The 18,236-nt window shown below is 44.1% G+C and overlaps 2 protein-coding genes across 2 annotated transcripts in view; one reads left to right on the top strand and one right to left on the bottom strand.

Moving 5' to 3' along the window:
• Window positions 1–6,065, bottom strand: part of LOC132873242 (adhesion G-protein coupled receptor F1-like) — a 39,873-nt gene extending 33,808 nt beyond the window's left edge. Inside the window, exon 1 of the mRNA XM_060908599.1 lies at window positions 6,034–6,065. Within this exon, the coding sequence (XP_060764582.1) occupies window positions 6,034–6,065 (32 nt within the window). The remainder of the gene's footprint in view (window positions 1–6,033) is intronic.
• Window positions 564–13,437, top strand: LOC132873243 (uncharacterized). Its single transcript, XM_060908600.1, has 5 exons — window positions 564–651; window positions 6,017–6,076; window positions 10,550–10,617; window positions 12,455–13,230; window positions 13,356–13,437. Exons 2-5 carry the CDS (start codon window positions 6,064–6,066, stop codon window positions 13,435–13,437), a joined length of 939 nt encoding a protein of 312 aa, XP_060764583.1. The 5' UTR covers window positions 564–651; window positions 6,017–6,063.
• Window positions 13,438–18,236: the final 4,799 nt, after the last annotated feature.

The following is an 18,236-nucleotide window of genomic DNA, read 5'->3' on the forward strand; positions in this document are numbered from 1 at the left end:
ACATTCATCTGGAACCATTTTTTCCCCCACCAGTTTAGGAAAGAATGACATATGGGTTTGATAGTCAGAGTTCCACATACTTTTAGCCAGACAGTCTAATACCTGGGCGGCACGGTGGTGTAGTGGTTAGCGCTGTCGCCTCACAGCAAGAAGGTCCGGGTTCGAGCCCCGCAGCTGGTGAGGGCCTTTCTGTGCGGAGTTTGCATGTTCTCCCCGTGTCCGCGTGGGTTTCCTCCGGGTACTCCAGTTTCCCCCACAGTCCAAAGACATGCAGGTTAGGTTAACTGGTGGCTCTAAATTGTGTCTATGTGTCAGCCCTGCGATGACCTGGCGACTTGTCCAGGGTGTACCCCGCCTTTCGCCCGTAGTCAGCTGGGATAGTCTCCAGCTTGCCTGCGACCCTGTAGAACAGGATAAAGCGGCTAGAGATAATGAGATGAGATAAGTCTAATACCTGTCAACCTGCTCACCTGATATGATTTGAAGACAAGAAACAAGAGATAAGTCTGAAATCTAAACTGGTTTGGTAAGTATGAACACACAACTTTTTTAAGATACAGTAAGGGATTTTTATGGACAGCTTTCAGCCAAGACATTTCTGGCAAACTTACTCCTGTTTAATGAGATAAATGTGAGCTGGCTGGAGACAAGGTAAGTCATAAAAACTACATTTTCATGATATAGTGAATATTACATTCTGTTTATTATATGTTTTAGTGAAAATAAGCATGTAGTAGCATTTGTCTTTCATGATTAACACTCGAACAGTTCAGGGAATGAGGAACAGTAAAATAGGCTTGACAACTCAAGGTGCATTTTTATTTTTTCCACTTCCCAGTTACACTTTTCAGTGACTTTAGCTTCCTTTGTGCGGTTTTGACATGTATCTAGTCAGCGGGAAAACACTGGGAGTGACATCATTGGAGTGAAATATCAGGAAATATGTCACTCAGATCCGCAATGTATTTCATATGAAAAATATGAGTTTTTCAACATGAGAAGAAAAACTCCAGATCTGCAAGCCACTGTATGATTTTCTTTATGATATAGACACATTCACAAACAAAAAGTACCCAAATTTATCAAAACAATTCATCAATTTTCTGGAGTGACACAGAGATTTACAGTGGTGCTTGAAACTTTAGAATTTTCTGTATTTCTGCATAAATATGATCTAAAACATCATCAGATTTTCACACAAATCCTAAAAGTAGATAAAGAGAACCCAGGTAAAGAAATGAGACAAAAATAATAATCTCAAACTTTCAAGCACCACTGTATGCCACGGTTTTGATTCTCCATGTCCCAGATGTAGCTCATATGAAAATATGAGTGGTGTATTTCCCAGTAAAACACTCGTTTCCATATAACATTGTGATATTACATGATACTCCATTTTAATTGTAACTTTAATTTGCAGATCCAGGAAAAATATCATTAAGCTAAAAATGGATTCCTCTATAGTCCCCTATTACATAAGGATGTAATTTGATCATATAAACAGTAACACATGTAATAGCTTTGTAATAAATTCAAAATGCTAGGAATACTTTATTTAAAAAAAGTAACAGTTGTATACTGTAATAATGAGAAATATCAACTGACAGACCTCATCAGGTACATTTCCTATAATGATGCAAAATTACTATGTAGGTGCAATAGGTTTATCAAATCAGTCTCATGTAAAAAGGGATCAGTCTCATAAATTCATTAATCATTCATTCAAGTGTCCAATAGTTTATAGCTAAACTATTAAAATCAATGGAATAACTTAGTGGTGGGGCGGCACGGTGGTGTAGTGGTTAGCGCTGTCGCCTCACAGCAAGAAGGTCCTGGGTTCGAGCCCCGGGGCCGGCGAGGGCCTTTCTGTGTGGAGTTTGCATGTTCTCCCCGTGTCCGCGTGGGTTTCCTCCGGGTGCTCCGGTTTCCCCCACAGTCCAAAGACATGCAGGTTAGGTTAACTGGTGACTCTAAAATTGACCGTAGGTGTGAGTGTGAATGGTTGTCTGTGTCTATGTGTCAGCCCTGTGATGACCTGGCGACTTGTCCAGGGTGTACCCCGCCTTTCGCCCGTAGTCAGCTGGGATAGGCTCCAGCTTGCCTGCGACCCTGTTGAAGGATAAAGCGGCTAGAGATAATGAGATGAGATGAACTTAGTGGTGATGTTGCTATAGTTTTAGTGAGTATTGTAGCTCTAATGTAATACGTTTACTCTAGAACTATAACATTCATATAACAAGCAAATGGGCGAAGGTAATTAGAATACTTGTTTGGCAGAGGTTGGCACTCAGTGAATATTGTAGCAATAGACAGGACACAGTTTATTCCAAAGATACCATTTATTGAAATAGCTGACACGAATTAGCAAAATAATACTAATCAGATATAGCAACAATAGCAGCCAAGGAATAATTCAATATAAATGGTGATACAATGTATACAGGTAATAATCAGTAGTGTATATAATGATAACTAAGGCACTAATGGTGATCAGAAGTAATAAGCTATATACAAGTTTACAGTGTAGGGGCGAGTGGATGTTAAAATGTGAGAGGGAAATCATGTGTTTATGTGTGTCTGTGTGTGTAAGTATGTGTGTGAGAGTGTGTGTGAGTGTGTGAATGGAATGTGTGAGCATTGTGCTTAGCCTTGCCTAAAATGGGATTTGCAACAAGGAGAGCACATGAGGGAGAGATAAATGATCTGTAGTTTAAAAACTAGACTGCATTTCCACAGAGAAAATGCAAAGTGTGCATGCTAACCTGGTAACATGCTAACAGCTAGCATACTTACATGCTAACAGCTAACATATTAACAAGCTAGCATGCTAACAAGCTAACATGCTAACAGCTAGCATACCTACATGCTAACAGGTAACATGCTAACATGCTAGCATGCTAACATGCTAACAGCTAGCATACTAACGTGAGCATGCTCACATGCTAACAGTGAGCATGCTAACAGCGAGCATGCTAACATGCTATCATGCTAACAGCTAGCATGGTAACAGCTGGCATGCTAGCATGCTAACAGCTAGCATGTTAGCATGCTAACAGCTAACACTAACATGCTAGCATACTAACATGCTAACAGCTAGCATACTAACATGCTAATGGGTGCATTGATCCAAAAGCTGTATACAAGCACAATACACCAGTGGATATGTGGTGAAGTGTTACTGAGCAAAACTCCATTCATTTGAATGGGGCCAAAAATCAATGGAAGCCTATGGACCAAAAAAAGGATGTGTGAAAACCAAGAAAAAGACGAGTGCAGGTCTCAGATGAGGGGATGGATATGTGTGGGGACTTGCCCTGAGGCATCATATGAAGTCTCTTGAAGTTTGGTCACTCAGTTAAAAAATTTGACGGAGAGTGAAAGCTTTTTTCCTGAAATGCCATTCATTTTCAATGGGGCCAAAAATGAATGGAAGTGAATGGATGAAAAAGTGGGGGGTGAAAAGAAAGGAAAAAATGAGTGCAGGTCAGAACCGAATGCATATATGTGTCTGGGGAGTTGGCCTGAGGTATCACATGAGGTTTGGTGCATCTGCGATGAAGTGTGTCCGAGCAGGACGATTCGATTCATGAGCCCTATTCATTCTCTATGGGAAAAAAATGACAGAAAAACGACAAGAATGAGAGAACAGGTGTGTCGATCCAAAAGCTGAGAACAAGCACGCCATTCCAGATTGGGCCCTACGTTTCAGCGTTGGAACGGTGTCTCTATCTCCAAAGCCCTAGGAGGAGTAGTGGATCCAAAAAACGGGTGAAAACGAATAATAAAAATAAAACTTTTTCAAGCACACTAACTAGTCTCGGCTAGGCCTTAAACCCAACCTCTACTCAACCCTTAGCTACTCCTGAAATCCCAGTGTTGACTGCGACAATCCCTAGTGCGACAGAGGGAGTTAAAAAGAGAGAGTGAGAGAGAGAACGCATGCACGATCTAACTAAATACAGATAACAAAGCAAATCAAACAACACACAGTCTAAGACCGACTTTCATGTGAATCAAAATGCGTATATTTAAACCATGAATGAATTCAAATAAACAACACTCTTCACATTAACTAGCCACAACTAAGACCAACAATTGCCCAGATGCCAGCCTTACTCGTGATCGCTCTTGCTTGGCGACTGAAAGTGCACTGTCTGTTATCCGAAGACAGCGCGGAGCACAGGTCCAGGGAGAAAACAGTTCTGTTCCTTTTACTTTCACAGCTCATCAGCTGAAGATCTTCGGTGTCCCGTCGGTCTTCCGATGATCTGGAAGGAATCTTGTTAGTAGTTTGTCGACGTTGCGAAAGGGAAAAGGGATCCGGTCGCCTTTTCTCTTTAAAATACTGTGGGCTGCAGTAACTGACCGGTTCAGTTATTACTGCAACTATGCGAAGATCAAATACATTGAACTTTGGCTAAAGGTCCGGTATCAATAGCTCGTTCTTTGTCCTTTGGTCTTCTGTAGCACAGATGCAACGGCGTCTCTTTCATGCGTGGAAACCCACCGCCAAAGAGAAGGAATTTCGATTCCGCCGCAGGTTTAAAGCACAGTCGTGACGTCACTGTATTTGGTATCTGGTATCATCTCTGTATCCAGGCGGCACGGTGGTGTAGTGGTTAGCGCTGTCGCCTCACAGCAAGAAGGTCCTGGGTTCGAGCCCCGTGGCCGGCGAGGGCCTTTCTGTGCGGAGTTTGCATGTTCTCCCCGTGTTTGCGTGGGTTTCCTCCGGGTGCTCCGGTTTCCCCCACAGTCCAAAGACATGCAGGTTAGGTTAACTGGTGACTCTAAATTGACCGTAGGTGTGAGTGTGAATGGTTGTCTGTGTCTATGTGTCAGCCCTGTGATGACCTGGTGACTTGTCCAGGGTGTACCCCGCCTTTCGCCCGTAGTAAGCTGGGATAGGCTCCAGCTTGCCTGCGACCCTGTAGAACAGGATAAAGCGGCTAGAGATAATGAGATGAGATGAGATCTCTGTATCCAATACCATTACAGGGAGTCAGAAGAATGGGCGGAGATAGAACATGGCGTTGAGTACAGGGATTGGTGTGTTCAATGCTGTACAGTGAAAGGGAGAAGATGGTTCATAAATGGTTACTATGGCTAAGGGATGGCAATCCATCCCTACAACTAAATAAACAAAAGGTATTCAGTTTCCGTAAATGTTTGCATTGCTATTTGAATTAATGGCCAAAGCATCCCTGTTTAAGATGTATGATGTGTATTTATGGAAATGTGCATTAAAGTTATTTTCTGATTGAAATTTTGCACAAAATTTATATTACCACCAATATAATGTACTGTTTTGTTTAAAGACTAGTTCTAGCTATGAGAATGAGTGCTTATTAAATGCACTCATTCTTGTATATTATTGTGTCAATAATAAGTTACTGTCAAAGGTAGGCAACAGAAGGATATACGGTATAAGCTGAAAGTTTATTCAGGCAGATTAAATCAAATCGTAAGGCAGAAAGCAGAATTAAAAACAAGCAATGGTCAGGTGAGATACAAACAGGAAATCAGAGGCAAGGCCAAAACAAATTCAAACCCAGACCACAATACTCAAACTGCTTAGTAAAGTCAGACACAACAGTAACTTCACAATGATTAGGTGTAGTGAGAGTGTTTAAATAGCATATTGTGGTGATTGAGTCCAAGTGTGTGCAATCAGTAATAGGGGACTGAGTGGTGAAGTGCAGGATGGGTGCTGTAGTCCACGGTGGCCATGTTTGAAGGCTGCTGTGAATGTTGGGAAGTGGAGTCTTGAGCGCAAGCAGGCGCAGACGTGTCACTTACAAAGGAATTTGGCAGCAGATGTGCCATACTAACAAATAAAATGCAGATGAACCAAGTAGAAAAGTTTTAACCAAATGCTTATATAAAAGGAATCAACAGAAAAACAATCTGAATAGAGTTACCATTTGTCTTTTATACTGGAAACCTTTAATAATAAAGTTATTTTACCACTTCTTGATGTTTTCTAAATGTAACAATTAACTCTTGTATTTATATATAGAAAAACTGACGTAGTACCTGCTGAAGTTCAAAATATATTTGAGTATCATGGCTAAAAAAGGTAAGCTAATATTTTGGATAAATGCAACAAAACTACTCGTTTACAATAATATTTTTATCCAAGGAATCATTTATATTTAACTCTGTTTGTTCAAGTAGATATCAACTAGGACCATAATATGTAACTTGCTGGTAGCAAAATGATCATTCTGCATATCTTTTTTAAGTTCCTTCTAACGAAAATCTAATAAATTCAACATCACTCTTGCTGAAATAACTGCTATGTATCACAATAAACAAAACTTTAGTTAGAACTATTTTAAAAGTACTTCATAAGCAAAAGTAGTTCATCATTTGAAGCTCCTTTTTAAGCCCTTTAAGCCTTATGACAATTTTACTCTACAGATTTACTATCAGTAGGACACCTAAAAATAACAAGGGATTATGCCCTTCATTTAGCAACATAGAATAGAAGGAGTAGTAAGTACGACATGATGAAAGAGCTAATCATGCTTTTCAACTGTTTGTTGAAAGCCACATGTCCTTGTACTTTCTTTTCTGTTGGATAAAGAACTTATTAAAGGATTCAGCTGAACATTAGCAGCATGAGCACCAAGAATTAAGCTACTGTTGACCTTAAGTCTCAGAAATAGTTAATTTTATTCAACAGCAGACTTATGTGCAAGGTCAGCAAAAGGATTACAAACCCGATTCCAAAAAAGTTGGGACAAAGTACTAATTGTAAATAAAAACAGAATGCAATAATTTACAAATCTCAAAAACTGATATTGTATTCACAATAGAACATAGACAACATATCAAATGTTGAAAGTGAGACATTTTGAAATTTCATGCCAAATATTGGCTCATTTGAAATTTCATGATAGCAACACATCTCAAAAAAGTTGGGACAGGGGCAATAAAGAGGCTGGAAAAGTTAAAGGTACAAAAAAGGAACAGCTGGAGGACCAAACTGCAACTCATTAGGTCAATTGGCAATAGGTCATTAACATGACTGGGTATAAATAGAGCATCTTGGAGTGGCAGCGGCTCTCAGAAGTAATGATGGGAAGAGGATCACCAATCCTCCTAATTCTGCGCCGACAAATAGTGGAGCAATATCAGAAAGGAGTTCGACAGTGTAAAATTGCAAAGAGTTTGAACATATCATCATCTACAGTGCATAATATCATCAAAAGATTCAGAGAATCTGGAAGAATCTCTGTGCGTAAGGGTCAAGGCCGGAAAACCATACTGGGTGCCCATGATCTTTGGGCTCTTAGACGGCACTGCATCACATACAGGCATGCTTCTGTATTGGAAATCACAAAATGGGCTCAGGAATATTTCCAGAGAACATTATCTGTGAACACAATTCACCGTGCCATCCACCATTGCCAGCTAAAACTCTATCGTTCAAAGAAGAAGCCGTATCTAAACGTGATCCAGAAGCGCAGACGTCTTCTCTGGGCCAAGGCTCATTTAAAATGGACTGTGGCAAAGTGGAAAACTGTTCTGTGGTCAGACGAATCAAAATTTGAAGCTCTTTATGGAAATCAGGGACGCCGTGTCATTTGGACTAAAGAGGAGAAGGACGACCCAAGTTGTTATCAGCGCTCAGTTCAGAAGCCTGCATCTCTGATGGTATGGGGTTGCATTAGTGTGTGTGGCATGGGCAGCTTACACATCTGGAAAGACACCATCAATGCTGAAAGGTATATCCAGGTTCTAGAGCAACATATGCTCCCATCCAGACGACGTCTCTTTCAGGGAAGACCTTGCATTTTCCAACATGACAATGCCAAACCACATACTGCATCAATTACAGCATCATGGCTGCGTAGAAGAAGGGTCCGGGTACTGAACTGGCCAGCCTGCAGTCCAGATCTTTCACCCATAGAAAACATTTGGTGCATCATAAAACGGAAGATACGACAAAAAAGACCTAAGACAGTTGAGCAACTAGAATCCTACATTAGACAAGAATGGGTTAACATTCCTATCCCTAAACTTGAGCAACTTGTCTCCTCAGTCCCCAGACATTTACAGACTGTTGTAAAGAGAAAAGCGGATGTCTCACAGTGGTAAACATGGCCTTGTCCCAACTTTTTTGAGATGTGTTGTTGTCATGAAATTTAAAATCACCTAATTTTTCTCTTTAAATTATACATTTTCTCAGTTTAAACATTTGGTATGTCATCTATGTTCTATTCTGAATAAAATATGGAATTTTTAAACTTCCACATCATTGCATTCCGTTTTTATTTACAATTTGTACTTTGTCCCAACTTTTTTGGAATCGGGGTTGTACAATATACAGTGGTGCTTGAAAGTTTGTGAACCCTTTAGAATTCTCTATATTTCTGCATAAATATGACCTAAAGCATTGTCAGATTTTCACACAAGTCCTAAAAGTAGATAAAGAGAATCCAGTTAAACAAATGAGACAAAAATATTATACTTGGTCATTTATTTATTGAGGAAAATGATCCAATATTACATATCTGTGAGTGGCAAAAGTATGTGAACCTCTAGGATTAGCAGTTAATTTGAAGGTGAAATTAGAGTCAGGTGTTTTCAATCAATGGGATGACAATCAGGTGTGAGTGGGCATCCTGTTTTAGTTCAAGAACAGGGATCTATCAAAGTCTGATCTTCACAACACATGTTTGTGGAAGCGTATCATGGCATGAACAAAGGAGATTTCTGAGGGCCTCAGAAAAAGCGTTGTTGATGCTCATCAAGCTGGAAAAGGTTACAACACCATCTCTAAAGAGTTTGGACTCCACCAATCCACAGTCAGACAGATTGTGTACAAATGGAGGAAATTCAAGACCATTGTTACCCTCCCCAGGAGTGGTCAACCAACAAAGATCACTCCAAGAACAAAGCGTATAACAGTCGGCGAGGTCACAAAGGACCCCAGGGTAACTTCTAAGCAACTGAAGGCCTCTCTCACATTGACTAATGTTAATGTTCATGAGTCCACCATCAGCAGAACACTGAACAGCAATGGTGTGCATGGCAGGGTTGCAAGGAGAAAGCCACTGCTCTCCAAAAAGAACATTGCTGCTCATCTGCAGTTTGCTAAAGATTACGTGGACAAGCCAGAAGGCTATTGGAAAAATGTTTTGTGGACGGATGAGACCAAAATAGAACTTTTTGGTTTAAATGAGAAGCGTTATGTTTGGAGAAAGGAAAACACTGCATTCCAGCATAAGAACCTTATCCCATTTGTGAAACATGGTGGTGATAGTATCATGGTTTGGGCCTGTTTTGCTGCATCTGGGCCAGGATGGCTTGCCATCATTGATGGAACAATGAATTCTGATTTATACCATTGAATTCTAAAGGAAAATGTCAGGACATCTGTCTATGAACTGAATCTCAAGAGAAGGTGCGTCATGCAGCAAGACAACGACCCTAAGCACACAAGTCATTCTACCAAAGAATGGTTAAAGGAGAATAAAGTTAATGTTTTGGAATGGCCAAGTCAAAGTCCTGACCTTAATCCAATCGAAATGTTGTGGAAGGACCTGAAGCGAGCAGTTCATGTGAGGAAACCCACCAACATCCCAGAGTTGAAGCTGTTCTGTACGGAGGAATGGGCTAAAATTCCTCCAAGCCGGTGTGCAGGATTGATCAACAGTTACCGGAAACATTTAGTTGCAGTTATTGCTGCACAAGGGGGTCACACCAGATACTGAATGCAAAGGTTCACATACTTTTGCCACTCACAGATATGTAATATTGGATTGTTTTCTTCATTAAATAAATGACCAAGTATAATATTTTTTGTCTTGTTTGTTTAACTGGGTTTTCTTTACCTACTTTTAGGACTTGTGTGAAAATCTGATGATGTTTTAAGTCATATTTATGCAGAAATATAGAAAATTCTAAAGGGTTCACAAACTTTCAAGCACCACTGTATGAGGGTTTTTTTTTTTTTCAAAACTGTTCAGGATGAGGCGGCACAGTGGTGTAGTGGTTAGCGCTGTCGCCTCACAGCAAGAAGGTCCTGGGTTCGAGCCCCGGGGCCGGCGGGGGCCTTTCTGTGCGGAGTTTGCATGTTCTCCCCGTGTCCGCGTGGGTTTCCTCCGGGTGCTCCGGTTTCCCCCACAGTCCAAAGACATGCAGGTTAGGTTAACTGGTGACTCTAAATTGACCGTAGGTGTGAATGAGAGTGTGAATGGTTGTCTGTGTCTATGTGTCAGCCCTGTGATGACCTGGCGACTTGTCCAGGGTGTACCCCGCCTTTCGCCCGTAGTCAGCTGGGATAGGCTCCAGCTTGCCTGCGACCCTGTAGAAGGATAAAGCGGCTAGAGATAATGAGATGAGATGAGAATGTTCAGGATGAAATTGGACATTGGAATGGGGTGGCAGCTGTTCTTAAATAAATGTCAATTCCCTGGAACTACAGCCATTTTCCTGGGAATCCTAAACCAAAACCTGTGCTGCTGATAAGATAATATTATATGTGTATAAGACTTGCATATGACGTCTTTGATTTTTATCCTTTACCTTTATGTTACAGGGACAACAGAATATTTCCTGAGATTTGTTGTTATTCTGCTAATTTATATGCAAGGACAAATTCAGAAGGTAAAGAAACAATACTTCTTCAGTTTATTTCTAGTTAAGAACTCAACTGGGCCCTTTCAAATAGCAGGATTTCTACAGTAAGTGTAATGTAGTTTGAGTTGCTTTAATTTACCTTAAGTTATCTTAATTTCCACCGAATTTGAAAAGTGACTGTTCAGTAGCAGTTCTGTTCTTACAAATACATAATTACACTTGTAGTGAAATATAAACAAACAAAATATCATTTTGTAAATGCAGCATGGTCTCTGGGCTGCATTTTTTAAGCAGTCAACTGCAGATTTTACAGTACTAAATATAATTTGATTGATTATTACAATTAATCCAACTAATCATAGTCCCTTAAAATAGCTGGTGTTGAACCCGATATTAAAAAAATGATATAAATATTTATCCATCCATCCATCCATCCCGACAGCTGAAGCATCAGGGTCACAGGGGAAGCTGGAGGCAATCCCAGCTGACTTCAGGTGAGAGGCAGGGTGTAGCATCTGCGGTTAATTGATTGTTGTAATCTTCAACTGATGGTGAATAAAAAGTTGCTTTAATCAGAATATAGTGTGGTGGAAAAACCCCTCTCACTCGTTTGGATCCAAGCAGAGAAAAAGAATCTTTATTGTTTGTTTCTCAATGCAAAGAGAAAAGCAGAGCAAAAAATGGTTCAGGGCATGCAAGCCACTCCACTTTCTTGATGGCCTTTATATCCTTGTGGAACATTCTGGTAAAAACCATAACCCAATCGAAAGCAAGTATTTAAACTATTACAACAGAAGGAAATGTCCTTAGTCATCATACAGTATATATATTCCCTTTGATGGCTGTAGAAATCAGAGCGGGTGGGTGGAGCACAGAAGTACGGCAGGCCAGAACTGAGTTGCAAAAACTTTTTATTTGCACTTTTCAGTCGCAAAAGCACACTCTCCCAGCCACATGCATACACACACACACACACACACACACACACACAAGTCATCTGGTTGGGGAGAGAGTTCTCTTCCTCTGCTCTCTCTCTCTCCTTATATAGGGCGTGGTCACTGGGGAAGGTACACAAACACAGGTTAACTAACACCAGGTGTAGTGATTCTGCCACTTACCTTCCCTGACTCCGGCCTCCTGTCACAGCCCGATGCTTGACCATGCCCCCACTGCCACAAAGGTATATTCCCTAATATTTAGTAGACCCAGGGGACCAACCGCCATTGTTGCTAATTTCTTCCTCCACATACTAACCGTGTCACAAACACACATAGCGCCAGGTTCATGAATGGGTCACGAAGCCCTAACACACACACACACACACACACACACACACACACACACACACACACACACACACAGGGCTGTACGAAAAATTCCATTAGAATAGTCTTCACAAACACACCGTATGAGCTAAAGAAAGAAAAAAAAACTCCAAAAAATACACAAAGAAAATATCATTCAAAACAACCAAAATCAAACACAAATCCACTGAACTTGTGCTCTTATCAGCCAGGTGCTAAACAATATAAAATATATTTTAATTTAGTTTTGTGAGACCTCCAACACTGACAATTATTGTTGGCCCATACAGTGAACAAAAATTGTTCATGAGCACCAGGCGACATACCGCTATTTTATTTTTAAAAAAAAAAAGGTATTTAAGAAATAAGCGATGATCATAAATGTGCATGAACACACAAAACAGGTAATGATAAAATAATAATAATAATAATAATAATAATAATAATAATAATAATAATAAAACTCAATTAAAGATTATTTACATAGGGTACACCCTGTGAGAAGTGCTACATTTCTCACAATTTTGCTTTTATTTATTTTATATATTTATTTTTTTAAGAATATGGTGACTGCTCAAACTCCAGGCACCTCAACCCAAACCATATCAGCCCTCTCAACCGTGTTACCAATACCCACTACAACCACATCAGACCTGTCAATGGTGTCCAATTCCTCCACAGCAAGCATCTCAACCAAGTCCACTTCCCCCAGAACAGGTGTCTCAACTACATCTACTTCACCCACATTAGACCAGTCTTCAATTGCACCTACTTCACCCACAACAGGCTTCTCAACCACGCCGACTTCCCCCACAACAGACACCTCAACCACATCCAATTCACCCACATTAGACCAGTCCTCAACTCCACCTACTTCCCCCACAATAGGCATCTCAACCGCACCTACTTCACCCACATCAGTCGTGGCCTCAACCACGCCCATGCCACCCACAACAGGTGTCTCAACCGTGTCCACTTCACCCACATTAGACCAGTCCTCAACTGCACCTACTTCCTCCACAACAGGCATCTCAACTGCACCCACTTCACCCACATCAGTCATGTCCTCAACCACGCCCATGCCACCCACAAAAGTCATCTCAACCACACCCACCCCACCCACATTAGACCAGTCTTCAACAGCATCTACTTGCCCCACAACAGGCATCTCAACCATGCCTACTTCCCCCACAACAGAAATCTCAACCACATCCATTTCACCTACATTAGACCAGTCCTCAACTGCACCTACTTCACCCACAACAGGCTTCTCAACCATGCCGACTTCCCCCACAACAGACATCTCAACCACATCCACTTCACCCATATTAGACCAGTCCACAACTGCACCTACTTCCCCCACAACAGGCATCTCAACCATGCCTACTTCCCCGACAACAGGCATCTCAACTTCACGCACATTAGACCTGTCCTCAACCGCACCTACATCCCCCACCACAGGCATCTCAACCATGCCTACTTCCCCCACAACAGAAATCTCAACTGCACCCACTTCACCCACATTAGACCAGTCCTCAAGTAAACCTACTTCCTCCACAACAGGCATCTCAACTGCACCCACTTCACCCACATCAGCCATGTCCTCAACCACGCCCATGCCACCCACAAAAGGCATCTCAACCACACCCACCCCAACCACATTAGACCAGTCTTCAACGGCATCTACTTGCCCCACAACAGGCATCTCAACCATGCCTACTTCCCCCACAACAGAAATCTCAACCACATCCACTTCACCTACATTAGACCAGTCCTCAACTGCACCTACTTCCTACACAACAGGCATCTCAACTGCACCCACGTCACCCACATCAGCCATGTCCTCAACCACACCCATGCCACCCACAACAGGCATCTCAACCACACCCACCCCACCCACATTAGACCAGTCCTCAACCGCATATACTTCCCCCACAACAGGCATCTCAACCATGACTACTTCCCCCACAACAGAAATCTCAACCACATCCACTTCAGCCACATTAGACCAGTCCTCAACTGCACCTACTTCCTCCACAACAGGAATCTCAACTGCACCCACTTCACTGACATCAGCCATGTCCTCAACCATGCCCATGCTACCCACAACAGGCATCTCAACCACATCCAGTTCACCCACATTAGACCCGTCCTCAACTGTGCCTACTTCCCCGACAACAGGCATCTCAACTGCACCCACTTCACCCACATTAGATCAGTCCTCAACTGCACCTACTTCCCCGACAACATGCATCTCAACTGCACCCACTTCACCCACATTAGACCAGTCCTCAACTGCACCTACTTCCCCCACAACAGGCATCTCAACCATGCCTACTTCCCCGACAACAGACATCTCAGCTTCAGCCAATTCACCCACATTAGACCTGTCCTCAACCGCACCTTCTTCCCCCACCACAGGCACCTCAACCATGCCGACTTCCCCGACAACAGGCATCTCAACTGCACCCACTTCACCCACATTAGACCTGTCCTCAACCGCACCTTCTTCCCCCACCACAGGCACCTCAACCATGCCTACTTCCCCGAGAACAGGCATCTCAACTGCACCCACTTCACCCACATTAGACCTGTCCTCAACTGCACCTACTTCCCCCACCACAGGCATCTCAACCATGCCTACTTCCCCCACAACAGAAATCTCAACCACATCCACTTCACCCACATTAGAACAGTCCTCAACTGCACCTACTTCCTCCACAACAGGAATCTCAACTGCACCCACTTCACTGACATCAGCCATGTCCTCAACCACGCCCATGCTACCCACAACAGGCATCTCAACCACATCCAGTTCACCCACATTAGACCCGTCCTCAACTGTGCCTACTTCCCCGACAACAGGCATCTCAACTGCACCCACTTCACCCACATTAGATCAGTCCTTAACTGCACCTACTTCCCCGACAATATGCATCTCAACTGCACCCACTTCACCCACATTAGACCAGTCCTCAACTGCACCTACTTCCCCCACAACAGGCATCTCAACCATGCCTACTTCCCCGACAACAGACATCTCAGCTTCAGCCAATTCACCCACATTAGACCTGACCTCAACCGCACCTTCTTCCCCCACCACAGGCACCTCAACCATGCCGACTTCCCCGACAACAGGCATCTCAACTGCACCAACTTCACCCACATTAGACCTGTCCTCAACCACACCTTCTTCCCCCACCACAGGCACCTCAACCATGCCTACTTCCCCGACACCAGGCATCTCAACTGCACCAAATTCACCCACATTAGACCTGTCCTCAACTGCACCTACTTCCCCCACCACAGGCATCTCAACCATGCCTACTTCCCCCACAAAAGAAATCTCAACCACATCCACTTCACCCACATTAGAACAGTCCTCAACTGCACCTACTTCCTCCACAACAGGAATCTCAACTGCACCCACTTCACTCACATCAGCCATGTCCTCAACCACGCCCATGCTACCCACAACAGGCATCTCAACCAAATACAGTTCACCCACATTAGACCCGTCCTCAACCGTGCCTACTTCCCCGACAACAGTCATCTCAACTGCACCCACTTCACCCACATTAGATCAGTCCTCAACTGCACCTACTTCCCCGACAACAGGCATCTCAGCTTCAGCCAATTCACCCACATTAGACCAGTCCTCAACTGCACCTACTTCACCCACAATAGGCTTCTCAACCATGCCGACTACCCCAACAACAGACATCTCAACCACATCCACTTCACCCACATTAGACCAGTCCACAACTGCACCTACTTCCCCCACAACAGGCATCTCAACCATGCCTACTTCCCCGACAAGAGGCATCTCAACTTCACCCACATTAGACCTGTCCTCAACCGCACCTACTTCCCCCACCACAGGCATCTCAGCTGCACCCAATTCAGCCACATCAGCCATGTCCTCAACCATGCCCATGCCACCCACAACAGGCATCTCAACCACACCCACACCACCCACATTAGACCCGTCCTCAACCGTGCCTACTTCCCCGACAACAGGCATCTCAACTGCACCCACTTCACCCACATTAGATCAGTCCTCAACTGCACCTACTTACCCAACAACTGGAATCTCAACCACACCCACTTCACCCACATTAGACCAGTCCTCAACTGCACCTACGTCCACCACAATAGGCACCTCAACCATGCCTACTTCCCCGATAACATGCATCTCACCTGCACCCACTTCACCCACATTAGACCAGTCCTCAACTGCATCTACTTCACCCACAACAGGCATCTCAACCATGCTGACGTCCCCCTCAACAGACATCTCATCCACATCCACTTCACCCACATTAGACCAGTCCACAACTGCACCTACTTCCCCCACAACAGGCATCTCAACCATGCCTACTTCCCCGACAAGAGGCATCTCAACTTCACCCACATTAGACCTGTCCTCAACCGCACCTACTTCCCCCACCACAGGCATCTCAACCATGCCTACTTCCCCCACAACAGAAATCTCAACTGCACCCACTTCACCCACATTCGACCAGTCCTCAACTGCACGTACTTCCTCCACAACAGGCATCTCAACTGCACCCAATTCACCCACATCATCCATGCCCTCAACCATGCCCATGCCACCCACACCAGGCATCTCAACCACACCCACCCCACCCATATTAGACCCGTCCTCAACCGTGCCTACTTCCCCGACAACAGGCATCTCAACTGCACCCACTTCACCCACATTAGATCAGTCCTCAACTGCACCTACTTCCCCAACAACTGGAATCTCAACCACACCCACTTCACCCACATTAGACCAGTCCTCAACTGCACCTACTTCCACCACAATAGGCACCTCAACCATGCCTACTTCCCCGATAACATGCATCTCAACTGCACCCACTTCACCCACATTAGACCAGTCCTCAACTGCACCTACTTCACCCACAACAGGCATCTCAACCATGCTGACTTCCCCCTCAACAGACATCTCAACCACATCCGCTTCACCCACATTAGACCAGTCCCCAACTGCACCTACTTCCTCCACAACAGGAATCTCAACTGCACCCACATCACCCACATCAGGCATGTCCTCAACCACGCCCATGCCACCCACAACAGGCATCTCAACCACACCCACTCGACCCACATTAGACCAGTCCTCAACCGCATCTACTTCCCCCACAACAGACATCTCAACCATGCCTACTTCCCCCACAACAGAAATCTCAAACACATCCACTTCACCCACATTAGACCAGTCCTCAACTGCACCTACTTCACCCACAACAGGCTTCTCAACCATGCCGACTTCCCCCACAACAGACATCTCAACCACATCCACTTCACCCACATTAGACCAGTCCACAACTGCACCTACTTCCCCCACAAGAGGCATCTCAACCATGCCGACTTCCCCGACAACAGGCATCTCAACTGCACCCACTTCACCCACATTAGACCAGTCCTCAACTACACCTACTTCCCCGACAACATGCATCTCAACTGCACCCACTTCACCCACATTAGACCAATCCTCAACTGCACCTACTTCCCCAACAACAGGCATCTCAACCATGCCTACTTCCCCAACAACAGGCATCTCAACTTCAGCAAATTCACCCACATTAGACCAGTCCTCAACTGCACCTACTTCCCCCACAACAGGCATCTCAACCACATCCACTTCACCCACATTAGACCAGTCCTCAACTGCACCTACTTCACCCACAACAAGAATCTCAACCATGCCTACTTCCCCGACAACAGGCATCTCAGCTTCAGCCAATTCACCCACATTAGACCAGTCCTCAACTGCACATACTTCACCCACAATAGGCTTCTCAACCATGTCGACTTCCCCCACAACAGACATCTCAACCACATCCACTTCACCCACATTAGACCAGTCCTCAACTGCACCTACTTCCTCCACAACAGGCATCTCAACTGCACCCACTTCACCCACATCAGCCATGTCCTCAACCACGCCCATGCCACCCACAACAGGCATCTCAACCACACCCACCCCACCCACATTAGACCCGTCCTCAACCGTGCCTTCTTCCCCGACAACAGGCATCTCAACTGCACCCACTTCACCCACATTAGATCAGTCCTCAACTGCACCTACTTCCCCAACAACTGGAATCTCAACCGCACCCACTTCTCCCACATTAGACCAGTCCTCAACTGCACCTACTTCCACCACAATAGGCACCTCAACCATGCCTACTTCCCCGATAACATGCATCTCAACTGCACCCACTTCACCCACATTAGACCAGTCCTCAACTGCACCTACTTCACCCACAACAGGCATCTCAACCACATCCACTTCACCCACATTAGACCAGT

The sequence above is a fragment of the Neoarius graeffei genome, chromosome 25 (assembly GCF_027579695.1).
Source record: "Neoarius graeffei isolate fNeoGra1 chromosome 25, fNeoGra1.pri, whole genome shotgun sequence".
Taxonomy (NCBI): Eukaryota; Metazoa; Chordata; class Actinopteri; order Siluriformes; family Ariidae; genus Neoarius; species Neoarius graeffei.

Excerpts from the sequence above, each read along its gene's own strand:
- LOC132873243 (XM_060908600.1), top strand. Across the intron at positions 10,618-12,454 it reads TGCAAGGACAAATTCAGAAG|AATATGGTGACTGCTCAAAC; the intron begins GTAAAGAAACAA and ends TATTTTTTTAAG. Across the intron at positions 13,231-13,355 it reads ACTTCACCCATATTAGACCA|GCATCTCAACCATGCCTACT; the intron begins GTCCACAACTGC and ends CCCCCACCACAG.